We start from the raw sequence: 15,568 nt of genomic DNA on the forward strand, positions 1-15,568 counted from the left end.
TCTGTCCCAATTTACTTGTTTCAATTCTATTTTAACCGGATAAAAAAATTAGTGTTATCTTTAAATTGGTAATGAATTTTATATCCAATATGGATCTTGTTTGATAGATTTCGATTTATTCTATAATACAATGTTTTTCAAAATCACCTAAAACATTATAAATTGCAAGATATAATCAATTAAAAAATGACACGAATCCTAAAAAGTAACAACTAAATTGGGACGGAGGGAGTAGTAGTTTAAGCCAGCTGTGGCGAACTATTTGTTGACTTCTAGTGTGTAAATTCCGCGGTTAAGATAAGCTTTTTATATTCTGAAAATCTTATTTTTTTACTTAATAATAAGCAGTATCACCGTCCAGTCCACGTCATCAAGTATTCTCGAACTTTCTTGTGTTGTGCCTATATAAAGACCCTCCTCCTTTGTTTCTCAATCTCCTAATCAATAATTATTTCTCTACTTTTTTTCCCCCTTCTTGCTCGCTCTTAAATCTTTTGTCTCTTACTCTGTCGCAGCGATGAGTGATCCCAAGTATGCTTATCCTTATCCTGCTCAAGGTTACCCTGCTCAAGGTAAACCTCCCAAAACTAACTCTCTCTCTCTCTCTCTCTCTCTCTCTCTCTCTCTCTCTCTATAGTATGCTATGAATAATTGGATTGTGTAGGACAATTTTTTGGTTTATTATCATGTGTAATGGTAGTAGCATTAAAACTGAAACGATACCCGATATTTGACCTATACCGATACGCATCGTACCAATAGAAAAATTGGTACCTAGGTTAGTACACTATTCAGAACCTTGCTGATCTCAATAGATATGAGATAAATTTTGCATTGCAAAAAGTGGGTATTGTGTTTGGATTTTGGAGGATTGGTGAAATAAAGTACTGTAATTCAGTTGTAGATGGTGGGATAAAAAAAAAAAAAAAGGTGAGCCATTTCTCACTTGATCTCCTCAATTTTTTTTATTTTTTTTTTGGGATAAGATTTGGTGAAAAAGGAGAAGAACTTATTTAAAAGTTCAATTTTTGTATTTTATTCTTCATATTTTACCAAAATATTCAATCCAAATGAATGATTTAACTAGAAATCATAATCTCTTTTTTTTCCTTTTCTTATGAAATCTCTCTATCTAAGGGGCTCTTATACTCTATGCCCCCTATTATTTCCGATTGAACTTTATTTTATCCTCTGCTCAATCTAGGGTCAGGTCCTTCTAGTTTTATGGTATTTGAATGTACTCTTAAACCCGTGCTCTTTTGTTCCAAATTGCTTAGTCTTTTTTCACTATTTTTTTTTTTACGGAATTTTTCACTTTTTGAGACCTTAAAAAAAATGTCTATATCTTTTAATTGATGATATTTTTTTACTTCCTTTATGAATCTTATTTAATAGATCTCATTTAGTTTTACTTGGCCCTTTTTGGCTAAATAAGTCAATTGGCTTATTTTTGAAAATTGATATTCGCGCTCTTTTTTTGATACTGGCGCTTTACTTTGTTCATGAAGTTACTCATAACTTTACGTTCAAAGTGGAGCGCCAGAATAAAAAAAGTGAGCGCAAATATCAATTTCTTTATTTTTTTGGTCTTTTAAAAAAAAATTGCATTTGTTACTTTCGCATCAAATTTTCTTTTAAGAATGGCAGAATCGAAGCCAATTGACTCAGAGTGAGCCGTCAGTGGAGAATCGGTAGCCACCCAGTCAGTGGCCGCAGCAAAGTTGATGTTGAAAAGTCGAGATTTATAGGGTGTGAGAATTTTTTTTTAAGGAAAATGGAGCTGTTGGTAAGAATGGAAGATGACAAAAAAGCAAAAATTTATATGTGCTAAAGTAACTTTATTTATAATAATTATTATTATTTTGGTCAAGAGAGAGAAGATGTGCTAAATTACGTTGAAAAGTGTTAAAAAAAAGTTAATCAAAAACTGTTAATATTCTTGCATTATCGACAACCAAATGAAACTTTCAAAAGCCTAGCCAAATTTTTAATGGGCAAAAAGACCGATAACATTTTAAAATTCCACTCTTTTAAATTGCCGATTGCAAATTTTCGGTATTTAATTGCAAATTTTCTTTCTGTGGGTAAATCGTTGGAATAAGTATAATTTTGGGTGCAGGTAATTATTATCAAGGGCCACCAGTGATGGCACCACCCCAGTATGCAGCTCCGCCGAGAAAGGAAACTGGTTTCCTACAGGGATGGTATGTACTGTATCATTTTTGGATTCTAAAAAATTTTTGTGCATAATTTTTAGAATTACTCTTATATCGATTGGAAAATTTATTAAATTTTAAATTTGTGGGGAAAACATTAAAATTTTGTGCATAATTTTTAGAATTATTTTCGTCTTCCGTAAAAATTTTCCCCAAATTTCTAATTTGAATTGTTGTTTTGTGAATTGCAGCCTTGCAGCTTTGTGTTGCTGTTGCCTTCTGGACGAGTGTTGCTGTGACCCCTCTGTTTTTTGTGTGTTCTAATTAATTAAGTGCCTCCTTGTGATTAAAATAAATAAGTACCAGATTAGGTTTTTCCAGATTTTTTCCCTTCGTTTCTTTGTCATTTTTATTTCTAGTAATGATTACATATGTAGTTTTTAAATATTGTAATTTTAGTGAATGAAGTTTTACTAATGAACAAGTTTCTGGCTATAAACGCTCCGGCCTTGTTCAGTTGCACGGAAAGGATGAGAAAGGACAAGAAAATCAATTTTCCCGAATGTAGGACTCATAATTTCAATTTTTCTACTGGTAAACACTTTTATAAAAAATAGGTCTTGCCAAAAAGAAAGAAGTTTTGTTTTCAAAAAAAGTTGTAGGATTCACATCTTCAACTTTTGTACTAGTAAACACTTTCCTAAAAAATAGGTTTTGCCAAAAGGAAGGAAGTCTTAAAGCATCTCCAATGGGAGATGTCAATTCCTATGTGGACATCTTAACAATAAAAATTGACATCAAAATTCGAGCCAATCTAATTGTCTTCTTTGATGCCAAATACACGTGGATTTGAAGGCAAGCCTTCTCATGCTAACTTTGACAATCACTCTCCTCCATGCCAAATTTTAAAAAATGACCATTTGTATTTTGACACAAGGGTTGGAGAGGGATAATTTGATGTCAAATAAATAGAATTTGACATAAGGGTTGGAGAGGAGGTTTTGATGTCAAATTGGAAATGCCAAAATGTCACATCAGCCTTCAAAAAAAATTGACATCTCTAATTTGATGTCAATGGTTAGAGATGCTCTTATTTTCAAGAAAAATTGTAGGACTCGTAATTTCAATTTTTCCACCGGTAAACACTTTCTTAAAAAATAGGACTTGTCAAAAAGAAGGAAGTCTTGTTTTCCTCCGTGATTTATTGTCAATAGAACACAAAAAGGAAAATCAATCATATTATTTTTTCCTTTAAGTCACTTCACTTTTTCTTGGCATCCGCTTATATAGAAAAAAGAAGTAACAAGCTGATCTACGTACCACATTCACTTTTTGACAACTTTCCTCTATCGATTTTTTTGAACAACTGGCCGTTCAGGTTTCTCAAAAAAAAATACTTTTTAAAAAAGAAGATAATTTTAAAATTAAAAATTATGTATTTACGCAAATAATTTTTCTACCAATATGGATCTTGTTTGATAGATCTCATTAAGATCTTTTAAACGGTGCAAAAAAATTTTAAAAAATATTTTTCATTTTTATTATATTTGAGTTTGAAATTCAAACATTTTAAAAAAGAATACTTTTTTTTTTTTAAGTGGAACACCAATCTCATGCAACATTTTCAACAATTGAACAGAGTTTTTGAGATTTATCCAATGCTGGTTTGGTGATTTTTCCAGTGCTGTAATTAGTGATTGGTATTTTCTATTTTAACGGTCTTGCAACTGGACAAGTTAAAATGAACTCGGGGAAAGTGCTAGTCTGAGCGTGCTCGCCTCCATGTTATACCCAAAATGACGCTGTTTTGGAGCAGTTTTGGATACACACTTATAGCCCCCAAGGACCCTATTTGGTGCACACACTCAATTCCCGTTTTAGGTTTTTGGGTTGATGTAGTGAAACTCCAATGAAAGAAGTCTACCGAAGGCCCTTGCTGTCCAATAAAAATCGAAAAATGGGTAAAGTGGGGTTCCGAATGGTTAATGGAAAAATGGAAATATGAGTAATGGAAAAATGGGTTCGGAATGGTTATCCTTCCACTGCGTAGAAAACATACTAAGCTAATTGATCACAAAAAAAAAAAAGAAAAAAAAAATTACCATCTGGCATATCCTTCCACTGCCCCCATGAACGGATAAAGTTAAAAACTATGGGGTTGGAATGATTTATCTAACTTAGGTGTTTGAAATGATTTAATTACGTTTCAGTTAGGTATGCACCAAATAACGGCCTTGAGGGCTAAAAAGGTGTATTCAAAATTGTCCCAAAACGGCATCATTTTAGGGCATAACGCGGAGGCTAGCACGTTCGGGCTAACACCTTCCCCGAGTCCAGTTGGAATATTCAACTTCAACACCTCCGGAGGCCTTCAACTTGTACTTCTGGTGTGTTGTACTAAATGCATTCTTTTTTAAAGGATGCCGCTATTCGCAGCCCTTTATTTTCTTCCGTAGCTCACTACATTTCGGTAAATGGTTGTTGAAAATCATAAATAACATTTCGGTAAATTGCTGTTGAAAACAAGATTATATTTCGGTAACTACATGTCGAAAATATGTTCAACTTTCGGTAAACAACTGCCGAACATGCATTTTCGGTAAACATCTGTTGAAAAAAATATTATATTTCGGTAATTGGATGCTGAAAATATATCTCAATTTCGGTAACTAACTGTCGAGTATAATTGAAATTTTTTAATGGGCTATGAGAATAAATAGAGAGCTGCGAATAGCAGCGCCCTTTTTAAAATAGTAAGGGAAAAAATTGTGATTATTAGTTATAAACATTTGAAATTACACATTCCTCTTTGTGATTCACTGTAACGCCCCGATTTTCGGACACGTTAATTAAACCATTTTTTTAATTGATTTAATAATTCATAAAACTGATATATAGATTTTCGGACACGTTAATTAAATCCTTTTTAATTGATTTAATAATTCAAAAAACTGATATATAAGAAATGATATTTTATTAAATAGAGTTTATCAGCGAAAACCTTAAATACCAAATTCAAACCTACTTAATTGTCTTACAAACCAACAAAATGAAATAGAGTTTGACAAATGTGATAACACTTATGAAAATTTAAATAAAAGTTTGTCGAATTAACAAAGCTTCTAAGGGTATGGCCTTCAAGGCTCAACAAACTCTCATTCCTCAGTTGGGAGGTCTTCATCCTGGTACTAATTGTCTTGCAGCGGATTCTGTCCTTCGGTCTCTTAATTACCTGGCATGAAACGCCAGCCCAGCAGCACTATAATGAGTTTTGAAACTCAGTAGATAATCACAATCCTACTAAACCCCTTACCTTAAAATTAGCAGATCAACAATATAATAATTCATAATACACAGAGGTACAAATTAACAGCACATCGTCTTTTTCTTTACTATTCATCAACTTACATGAAATCTAAGGATCCTCTTCACGAAGTCCTTTCCTCCCACATCCACCAACTTTGACCATCCCATGGAATAACTCTCCCTTTATTTGTCCTGCACCAGGGTTCTAAACGAATACTACTAAATTATGTACTTAGTTTGGATTCGCCTACAACCATAATAAAGGAACAGCTCACCATGATAATTCAGCATTAGGAGTCGCACTATCTCATTGCCAAGATCCTTTACCGTCTCCTAACTCTACACACTGGGTACTTTACCATACCCCTAATCTACACACTGGTACTATACCGTATTCAGGAATCCTTTACCGTTTTCTAAAATACTGTACCTGAAGTCCTTTACCGTCCTTCATACACACACTGGATACTATACCGTATTTAGGATCCTTTACCGTATCCCAAATCCTGTACCCGGAGTCCTTTATCGTCCTCCACACACTCTGAGTACTTTACCGTACTCGGGGTCCTTTATCGTTCCCCAACTCAGCTAAAGGTACTTTACCGTACCAGGGTCCTTTACCGGCACCCAACATCCTTAATCAACTTTACCATTTTATCCTTTACTTATCCACGTCTATGAGTTCACTACTCGAAACCACCCAGGAATCCAAGTCCAATCTAGCAAGTACAACAATAAGAAATCCATAACAACATTATCAATAAACAAAATACATTTCAATATAAAACCAACCATGACAATTGATATGGTGCGAGTAAGTAAAACACATAGAGTTTTATGATTGGGCCGATGCTCTTAAGGTTTGTTGAACAAGTAAATTAGTTACAGTTTTTATTAATTTCAAAGGTGCCATTAGCAATTTCGTAGGCTTAGCTTTGATAATGTACTAGGGTACCCTTTTAGGTTTCAAGTATAATTATTGAGCCACATAATTTGAATCCATTACAGTAACTAACAGTATAAAAATCTAAAGGTGCAATTTTATACATTGGTAAACCCTATTTACGTGATTCTCTTTTCAAGACTAGGTAAAATAGTAATTTAGTAGCTTTCATAACTCATTAGATTAAAATGAGGACATTGACTAATCTAGGATATTACTGTCCAAAACATATTATTAACAATTAGGCTGAAATATAATCTTAATAAATTTTAGGGGCTAATTTTAATATGTTATCGAAGTACCTTAAATAGACAAAGGGGAAAGCTGTAATTTAGATGTCATTTTTTTTAAAAGCCAACTTGTATGAACAATACCAAAATTGTGAATAGTAACCACGCCTATGAACAGTGAACAATGAGTTTTCAGAAAACCTGGATTTCGTTCATTCGATTCCACTTTCAATTCTAACCATAAAAACTAACATCTTAGTACATTAATATACTTAGGAGGAAGTAGAGTAGTGATTATACTACCTTTAATCCGGACAAAACGATTTGGTGGAGTCCGGTGGGTTTTCGTTTGGTGGCAAAAGATCAGTATTCTAGCATCAAACTTGGACTGGAATAACTTGACCAAACCTCTGCCATTTTGGACGATTCTTGTATCTAACGCGAAGATCTTGAAACGCTCTACAACTTTCATGAAGAAGTCTAAGCCCGAAAAACATTCGAACTAGGAGAAAAGTGGAAGTTTTCATAAGTCCTGTGTGCTGTCTGGAAACAGAAATTCAAAAATTTCACTGAACTTTGGACGGCGATAACTCTATTAATACTTGACCGTTTTGGGTGATTCTTGGGTTGAAATCGAAGCTCTCGACCCCCTCTACAACATCGTGAAGCAACTCAGGCCTAAAAATGACATCAATAAGGAAGAAAAAGGCCATGAACAAAGGTACATGATATGGACGGAAAACGAAATGGTGTGATCCCTCTTTTCTTGTTTCTGTTTTTGCAGTGGAATAGGAGTGTTGTATTGTGAGAGAGGAATGGGGTTTTGAGGATAAGTATGAAGGTGGTGGAATGTGGGAGGAGAGAGAGATATAGCTTAGGGAGAGTTTGAAGAGGAGTGGATAAGTGAAAAGATAGAGATAGAGAGAGAGAGATAGGTGAGGGATGGGTATCCAAATCCCATAAATTATGGGATGGTTACTAATATCTATTTTATAGATATATGGACACACTTATACATAGTTACAAGCTAATTAATAATATATAAGCTAAACTAATTTTAATCACCAAAAATTAATCTAGGTTCTAGTTTAATCTAATTACACTTTTAAATAATTAATCGATTACTATAAACTATTTGATTAAAAAATAATTTCTTTATTCGAAAAAAAATAGGGCAAAAATCCGGGTCGTTACATTCACACCCCATTTGCACTATTCACATTCTAGAATTCACATTCCATCTGCAGCATTCACACCACCAAATAACACAATTCATATCCCTAAATATATAATTCACACCTTAAAAAAAAAAACTAAATTCTTACTGCTAATTAATACTAGTAGTACATAGAAAGGGAGAAAAAGACCAAACATTGAAGAACTCAAATTGCTGAAAATACAAACCGAACAGATTCAAAATCGCTGAAACAACAAATGAGATTCAACTATAGATACGCACAAATACAACCATGAACCATTCAAGAACTCGCATATCACAAAATCTCAAAATGCACAAAAACACTATCGATCGGAGAGAAAATACATACATGCAAATATATCTATAGATACACCAAAATTCATATCCGCCGCTACTGCCGTAACCTCCACCGCCACCGGCTCCATATCCTCCACCATCGCTACCTCCATACTCGGTGTCGCCACTACTGCCTCTGTTACCTCCACCGCCTCTTCCACCATAACCACCAGGTCCACCATCGCCCATAGTTCCCGCTGCCGCTACCACAGCAACCTCCGCTGGCGGATCCTTTGAATCGGCGATATCCTTGAATCGCCGGAGACAAAGCATGGATCGATTTTTCATCTCCAAAGCCACCTCCAGCCTTTGTTGTCGTTGATGTCGACACATGTGGGATTTAGGGCTTGTCGTTCACTCTCTTCTTTCTCTCTCTTACACACAAAAACGAACAGTGAGAAGTTTGACTGGAGCACTACGTAGGGTTCCTCTCCACTCACGGTGGGTGAGATTTTTTGGATCCGATGAGGCGGGGTGGGGTTTTTCGGTAGGTTACTTGAAACAGGGCTTATGTGGGATGAGCTTGACATGTGGTGGGTTTGGATGGATAGGTTGTGACAAAATAGGACTGGCTAGTAAGAACCCCTATTTTTTTTCAAAATAATCACATGGCGAATTTGGTGGAAAGTTTGCCGTAATCACATTCTTGCGCCGTAGGTGTGCAATCAATCCCCTGTGTCCTAGATGTGGTAAAGCAGGGGAATCGGTGGAGCACATTCTTTTTCATTGCAAATGGGCTAGAAAGGTGTGGTTTGAGAGTCCTCTCTTAGGCCCTTTCTTCCCTAATGACATAGCTTCCTCCCTGGAGTGGTCTTTGAGTGTCAAAGAAAAGATTGATAATGGCTTGAAGGGGAAGGGGGGGGTGCAGAATTTATGGCCAAAGCTGTTTTTCTAGCTTGGAATATTTGGAAGCCCAGGAATGTGCTGGTTTTTGAAAACACCAAGTGCTCCCCCCGTTCGACAGTGGCTCGAGCCTTCGGTGCATGGGCAGAATTCCAGTCGGCAAAGTCTACGATACTCAGGGTTCCTGCTCCTTTGTTGGGTGGTGATAATTTGGCCTCTTCGACCCGCTGGAATCCCCCCTCCCGTGGCTCTCTCAAGATTAACTGTGATGCATCTTGGAAACCTAGCCCTCTACCTATAGGGGGTGGGGAGGGATTATTTTAGGTGATTCTTACGGTCGTGTTATTGATGAAAGGAGATTTCAAATCTATGCTACTTCAACTTTCCTTGCAGAGGTCTCTGTTCTCAGAGATGCATGCCTCCCCTAGCTCTCTCAAGATTAATTGTGATACATCTTGGAACCCAACCTTCTTCCTGTAGGGGGTGGGGAGCGATTATTTTACCTAATTCTTACGGTCACATTATTGATGGAAGGAGATTTCAAATCTCTGCTACTTCAGCTTTCCTTGCAGAGGCCTCTATTCTCAAAGATGCATGCCTCTTCGCCAAAGCTTTGAATATCAATAGAGTTAGGATCGAAAACGATAATGCCCAACACATCTCTTTCAGTGTTTATGAGCTTGTTCCGCCACAGGAAGCCCTTGCCTTCTTTGCAGGTATCAGGAAATTGGCCTCAAAAGCGGAGATGGCATTTTCTTGGACTCCTAGAGAAGGAAAACGAAGCAGCTCATTGGATTGCTTCCTCTTTTGGTTCTTCTTTAGACGTAAACTGGGTGGGGCACCCCCCACCCGGTCTTTTTTCCATTTTATGTAATGACGTTGCTCGATTATATGATATTCCCTCTGTCCTAATTTACTTATCCCAGTTCTGTTCTTCTTCTTTTTTTTTGCTAAAATGATAACAGATTATATTATAGATCCAATCAATAGTACATCAAGAGGAAATTTCATCCCTACATTCCTAAACAAGGGATCAAGAAACCAAACAGGAGAGGACTCAATTCAAAGACTACACCCAACTCCAACTAAACTCATCGCTCCAAATAGTCGGAGCACTGCAGAAAACAGCCAAAAACATCCACATAGGGGTGATAAAAGCCCCACAAATGGGGAGAAATCCCACCCAAGGGATACCAAAGAAGTGGACAAAAAAGAGAAAAATCGGTAACGGAATCGAACGGAGTTCGCCGTACCGGAGTAGACTTCATCCACCAATCTAGATCTCCTACTTCGGCCGGGGGGGGATGCCTTCGGCGACCACGATCTACAATGCACTACCCCCAAAAGCCGACAGAATACACAGCCGAAGAGGTAGAGGAATGGCGGTGGATGGTGGTTTGGGGAGGAGGATGGGATTGAAGGGGGAATGAGAGAAAACCTTTAAGATCGGGAGATGGAAAAATCCCACGAGGGGGAGAAATCTCTCCCCTCCCGTCATCCATAGGGGTGTAAAACCCTGAAAAATCCCACGAGGGGGAGAAATCTCTCCCCTCCTGTCATCCATAGGGGTGTAAAACCCTAGGGAGGAAGGGAAAGAGAATATGCGGGGCGGCGACTTCTTTAGGGTTAGAGAGAGAGAGAGAGATGAGATTTTAACTGCAAGTTCTACGAGATGAATAATTTCAATTCTAACTAGATAAAAAAAAACTAGTTATTTCTTTAAATTGGTAATAAATTTTTTTTCTAATATGGATCTTGTTTGATAGATCTCGATTTATTCTATAATACAATATTTTCGAAATCACCTAAAACATTATAAATACCGATAAAAAAAAACCTAAAACATTATAAATCACAAGATATAATCAATTGAAAAGTGGCACGAACTCCCAAAAATAATAATTAAATTAGTACAGAGGGAGTATTGACTTTCCATTCAAAAATAAAAATAAAAAATCTGGCGATCATATAGCTTCTTGTATTCAAGCGACCGGAATTACTCTTTTCGTCTCAATTTGTTTGTTCAATTGTCAAAATTTGTGTCTTTCAAAAATATACTTATATATTACATTTTATAATAGTTTTTATGATTTTGAAGACTTTGTATAACAAAATATTTTGAATTGAAAATTATAGATAATTTTTTTAGATGTCAAACGCTTTAAAAAATCAAAAAAGAAACAAATAAATCGGAACTGGGGGAGTATTAGAGTATTTCCCAGGGGTCACCCACTCCTCGAAATAAAGACAGTAAAACTATTCAAATTAAATCAACTCGAAATAGGCCCATGCAGCGGATCAAAAAAAAAAAAAAATAGGCCCATGCATGTACTTTGCCTAATCGCACGACACATACCCCAGGCCCACTCTATCAGATAGGTTTTTTTCATTTTTTATCAGCTCATCAGTCATCACCTTTCGTAAAGACGAGAAGTTTTTTGGGTGTCCGCCGGTAGCAAATACGTGGTACTCTGTCAACGATTCTAACTGTCTAAAGCTGTTTGGACGAACCGAATTTTAAAAAGAAGAGATAGAGTGGTTGGACGAGAAGGATAGGAAATAAATTTAGACCATTCAAAATACGTTTGAATGGCTGGGATCACCGATAGATATCGCCTCGTAATACCCGATCAGTACCCAAAAATTTCTCCGTACAGAGGGAGGGAATGAAACAAATAGATTAATTGCCTTGTTTGGTTTGTTTTTTGAAAAAAAATTACAACTCGAAAAACACTCATAATTCCTACTTTCAATCATTACTTTCATTTCTTTCTCCACTATCCAATTATTATTCTCATTTCTTTTTCTATCTCTTTCCGCTTATTATCATATCATAATCTATCTCTTCACTCATTATCCAAAAACAAAAGCCAAAAATTCTAAAAAATCCATCCAAATACAGCATTATGCAAACCGTGCATTTATTTATGGAGGCAGCTTCTCTGTAGTTTGCCGGAGCATTGTACACCGTGCGGTTGCGCATTTTCCGGTCCCTTATCGGAGTTAATTCAATAATCTGTTATGTTCATGTTGTAGCTCTCGTTGACAAGCCCAACTTTGATTTCAAATCATATAAACTGGAAATCAAGTAACATGTCATCCAACCACAAAAACAAATCAAACTTGGAACAAAACCAGTTTTTATTTCTTTTTTGATTTCGATGACTGGTATATCTAATCTATGTAATTTCAAATCACGTTCAGCATTTCAACTAGAGCTACAATACGACCCAAACGGACCATTGAATAAAACTCATCACGAATAACATCAATTAATCATAGGACGTCAATTAAATAAGTAAAAGATGGGCTAGCAGGTATCCAAAAGCAAAAAAAATGGACAACTGCATGAGGATTGAGAGATGTTGCCAAGTGTTGAGCGGTTGATCAGACCGTTCAATCAAACAATCGACGGCTCACATCTTAATCGAACAATGAACGGTTTAAATTTATGTACGCTCAGATTAAATCCGAACCGTCCATACAAAAATAAATGGCTGGATATCGCCCAGCACTCGCTTGAATGAACGGTGTGCAGTTTGCCAAAAGCTGCCTCCTCTCATTTAATAGTAGTAGTAGTATTCATTTGCCTTCAAAACTTGCAATAATGGGGGGAGTCTATACGTCAGATTGACTTCTCAGACCCATACCGTCAACGCCGCGTAAGGTCTGAGTCAGCACACGAGGAGAATACATCAACCCTCACCCGCCGTCCGATCAGATCGACGGCCCACAACCTTCCCGGACTCTCCCACTAGCGTATCTTAATCGCCATTGAAGAGTGGTAGTATTTGCTTCCCCACCTCCAAATTTCTCACTCAACTCAACTAAAGCCCTAATCTCTTTCCTCACAATTCGGCGCTCCCGCTCTCAATCATTGCTTCCGTGAATTTAGCTTTTCCGGTAAGTTTTTCACATACAGTTTTCCTCTTGCGCACGGGCATCATGTGACTTAGCATGCATATGCGTAATTGAGTTTCGTCCATGGTCTCCGCCGTCTTAGGCAGCGGCCGCAGATCGAGCTGGGGCCAATCCGTTGGGGGATTCATGGGGAAAAAACTCCCCCACCCCAACCATCCAAACCCTAACCCTAGTTCCACCCCGAAGAACAAGAAATTCCGTTCCCTAGGAGATCGATCGACGTCCTTAGCCCAGGCCTTAGACGATGAGCACTCGTTCAACCAGACGCCGGTGGAATCGCGTGACTTTTCTGAGTTCAATCACGACCAGTACAACACCTTCGACATCGGTTCGTCCACGAGGAACGAGCTGATCGAGCTGAAGAAGCGGCTGGTTGATGAACTCGAAGAGGTACGGAGGTTAAAGGATGATATAGACAATGGAAAATTCCACTCGAAATTAGTACCGGAAAAACGCAAGAAGGTTTCGGGAAACAAGAGGCCGATTGAGAAACTAGTCAACCGGCCTCTTGAGAGAGATTTAAAGGGGTTATTGTCCGAAACGACTATTGGTGATCGAGCTGATGGATTTGTTGTTGGTGGTGGTGAGATTGTGGAGTTGATGAAGATGTGCAGGGGAGTGCTGGCGAAACTGATGAAGTTGAAGAACAGCTGGATTTTCAAGGATCCGGTGGATGCTGTTGCTTTGGGGCTTCATGATTACCATGAAATAGTCAAGAAACCGATGGATCTCGGGACAGTGAGGTCGAATTGCGCGAAGAACGTGTATTCTTCGCCGGAGGAATTCGCGGCGGATGTGAGGTTGACGTTTGAGAATGCGATGCTGTATAATCCGAAGGGGGACGAGGTGCATAAGATGGCCGAGGAGCTTATTGATCGGTTCAATGTTTTGTATAGACCTATAGGGGAGAAGTTTGAGAGTATGATCAAGCCACGCGATGGTGGTTTGAGTGATGGATTACAGGAGGAGGGGAACTCGTGGAATCAAGTTCTTAAACCTGAGCGGAAAAAGAAACCAAAATTGGATTCGATACAGAATTTGGAGAAGAAATACGATTCGCCAGTGTTGAAATCCCCTATCCAGGAGCCTCGTGCGAAGCCAGGGGGAGGGGGAGGGGGAGGGAACCGGGGGAAGTTACCAAAGCCAAAGGCGAAGGATCCGAACAAGAGAGAGATGAGCATGGAAGAGAAAGAGAGGCTGGGTGTTGGGTTGCAAAATTTGCCGCAGGAAAAGATGCCGCAGTTAGTGCAGATTATAAGGAAGAAGAATGCCCATATGGCTCCTGAAGGGGATGAAATCGAGCTCGACATTGAGGCTATTGATACAGAGACACTTTGGGAGCTCGATCGGTTTGTGACGAATTGGAAGAAAATGGCCAGTAAGAATAAGAGACAAGCACTCATGGCTAACACTTCTGCTGCAGCCTCCGGCGAGGACAATGTGGTAAAAGCATAGTTTCATTACTTAGAGCATCTCCAGCCCTTACTCACTTAAATTATAAAAGTTTCTTTTGGTATAAAAGTTTCTTTTGGTATCATGTGCTCAAATGGGTAACCCATATCTAAAGCTCAAGTTGAGCAAAAGCTTCATTAATGGCATGATTGTGAAGTTGAGAAGGAAAAAATAACCTTGCGAAATTTGAGTAAAAGTTTGATATAGGTTTGATTGAGAGTGGATTGTAGAGAGTTTTTACTCAAATTTAAGTTTGGGTTTTAAAAAAAAAGGTAAGGACCGGGGATGCTATTTGAGGGTTTTGATCCCTTCTGTGTGGTACTAATTATTTTCGTGGTAATATCAGCTTTTGGTGAGTGAAAAAGCTGATGCTGTGGAAAAAGGGGAAGGCGGGGAGGAAGAAGTTGGCATTGACGACGAGTTGCCGATGACCAGCTTCCCTCCAGTGGAGATTGAGAAGGATAATGGTGGTCATGTTGATATGGGTCTTCCTGCTACAAGAAGTTCTAGTAGTTCTGGCAGTGATTCATCAAGTGGTATTTTCTACACTTATTTTTCTTATTGAATGGAAGTCAACTTGTTGGTAAATTGCTGATTGTGAATCAATGTTGTTTGCAGATTCTGATTCTGGGAGCTCTTCGGGGAGTGATTCTGATGCCGATGATGCACAATCACGGGGACTCGAGTCCAAGAAGTTTTCAGAGACCAGTGGGGAACTTGAGTCCAGGGCATTTTCACAGACTGGAGGTGTTTGATGGATGGAGAAAAAATTGGCTGGGGGACTTGAATGTTGGGCGATGGATTAATAGGGTATGTGGTTTTGCGTAAGCACTTACCGGTTACCATTAGCTGATTGTGAATTGTTCTGTAGTATTGACGATTGGACTGACTTGATAAACTGCGTTTGGCGGTGATTGAACTATCTGTGCGCTATCTGATAAGAGGACTGGCAATTGTGTGTGGCTATTTAGCTCTATTTACAATGTAACCATCTGAAGTAGAGTGGAGGTAGCCTGAAGATGTAGAAGTGCTGTTTGAGGTATTGGAGTTTTAGTCTTGTTAATTGTAAAATAAGTAGAACTAGAGGAACAGATGTTTTTGTACAGTTAGAACAACTAATGCTGCCTGTACTTTTCCTTCTTACGGAAGCTTTGCGATACAGTTCTCGAATGTTATTCGGCAA

The 15,568-nt window shown here is 38.0% G+C and overlaps 1 protein-coding gene and 1 long non-coding RNA gene across 2 annotated transcripts; both read left to right on the forward strand.

Annotated features, from left to right (window-relative positions):
* Positions 1-421: 421 nt before the first annotated feature.
* On the forward strand, positions 422-2,655 carry LOC131328039 (uncharacterized). Its single transcript, XR_009200341.1, has 3 exons — positions 422-572; positions 2,120-2,204; positions 2,408-2,655. It is a non-coding gene; the product is annotated as an uncharacterized LOC131328039 (long non-coding RNA).
* Positions 2,656-12,544: 9,889 nt separating this feature from the next.
* Positions 12,545-15,568, forward strand: LOC131328040 (transcription factor GTE2-like). Its single transcript, XM_058361165.1, has 3 exons — positions 12,545-14,376; positions 14,732-14,921; positions 15,004-15,568. Exons 1-3 carry the CDS (start codon positions 12,997-12,999, stop codon positions 15,138-15,140), a joined length of 1,707 nt encoding a protein of 568 aa, XP_058217148.1. The 5' UTR covers positions 12,545-12,996; the 3' UTR covers positions 15,141-15,568.

Source organism: Rhododendron vialii, chromosome 5a (assembly GCF_030253575.1).
Source record: "Rhododendron vialii isolate Sample 1 chromosome 5a, ASM3025357v1".
In the NCBI taxonomy this organism is placed as follows: domain Eukaryota; kingdom Viridiplantae; phylum Streptophyta; class Magnoliopsida; order Ericales; family Ericaceae; genus Rhododendron; species Rhododendron vialii.

Excerpts from the sequence above, each read along its gene's own strand:
- LOC131328040 (XM_058361165.1), top strand. The coding sequence starts at position 12,997 with ATGGTCTCCGCCGTCTTAGGCAGCGGCCGCAGATCGAGCTGGGGCCAA. Across the intron at positions 14,377-14,731 it reads CCTCCGGCGAGGACAATGTG|CTTTTGGTGAGTGAAAAAGC; the intron begins GTAAAAGCATAG and ends TGGTAATATCAG. Across the intron at positions 14,922-15,003 it reads TGGCAGTGATTCATCAAGTG|ATTCTGATTCTGGGAGCTCT; the intron begins GTATTTTCTACA and ends TGTTGTTTGCAG.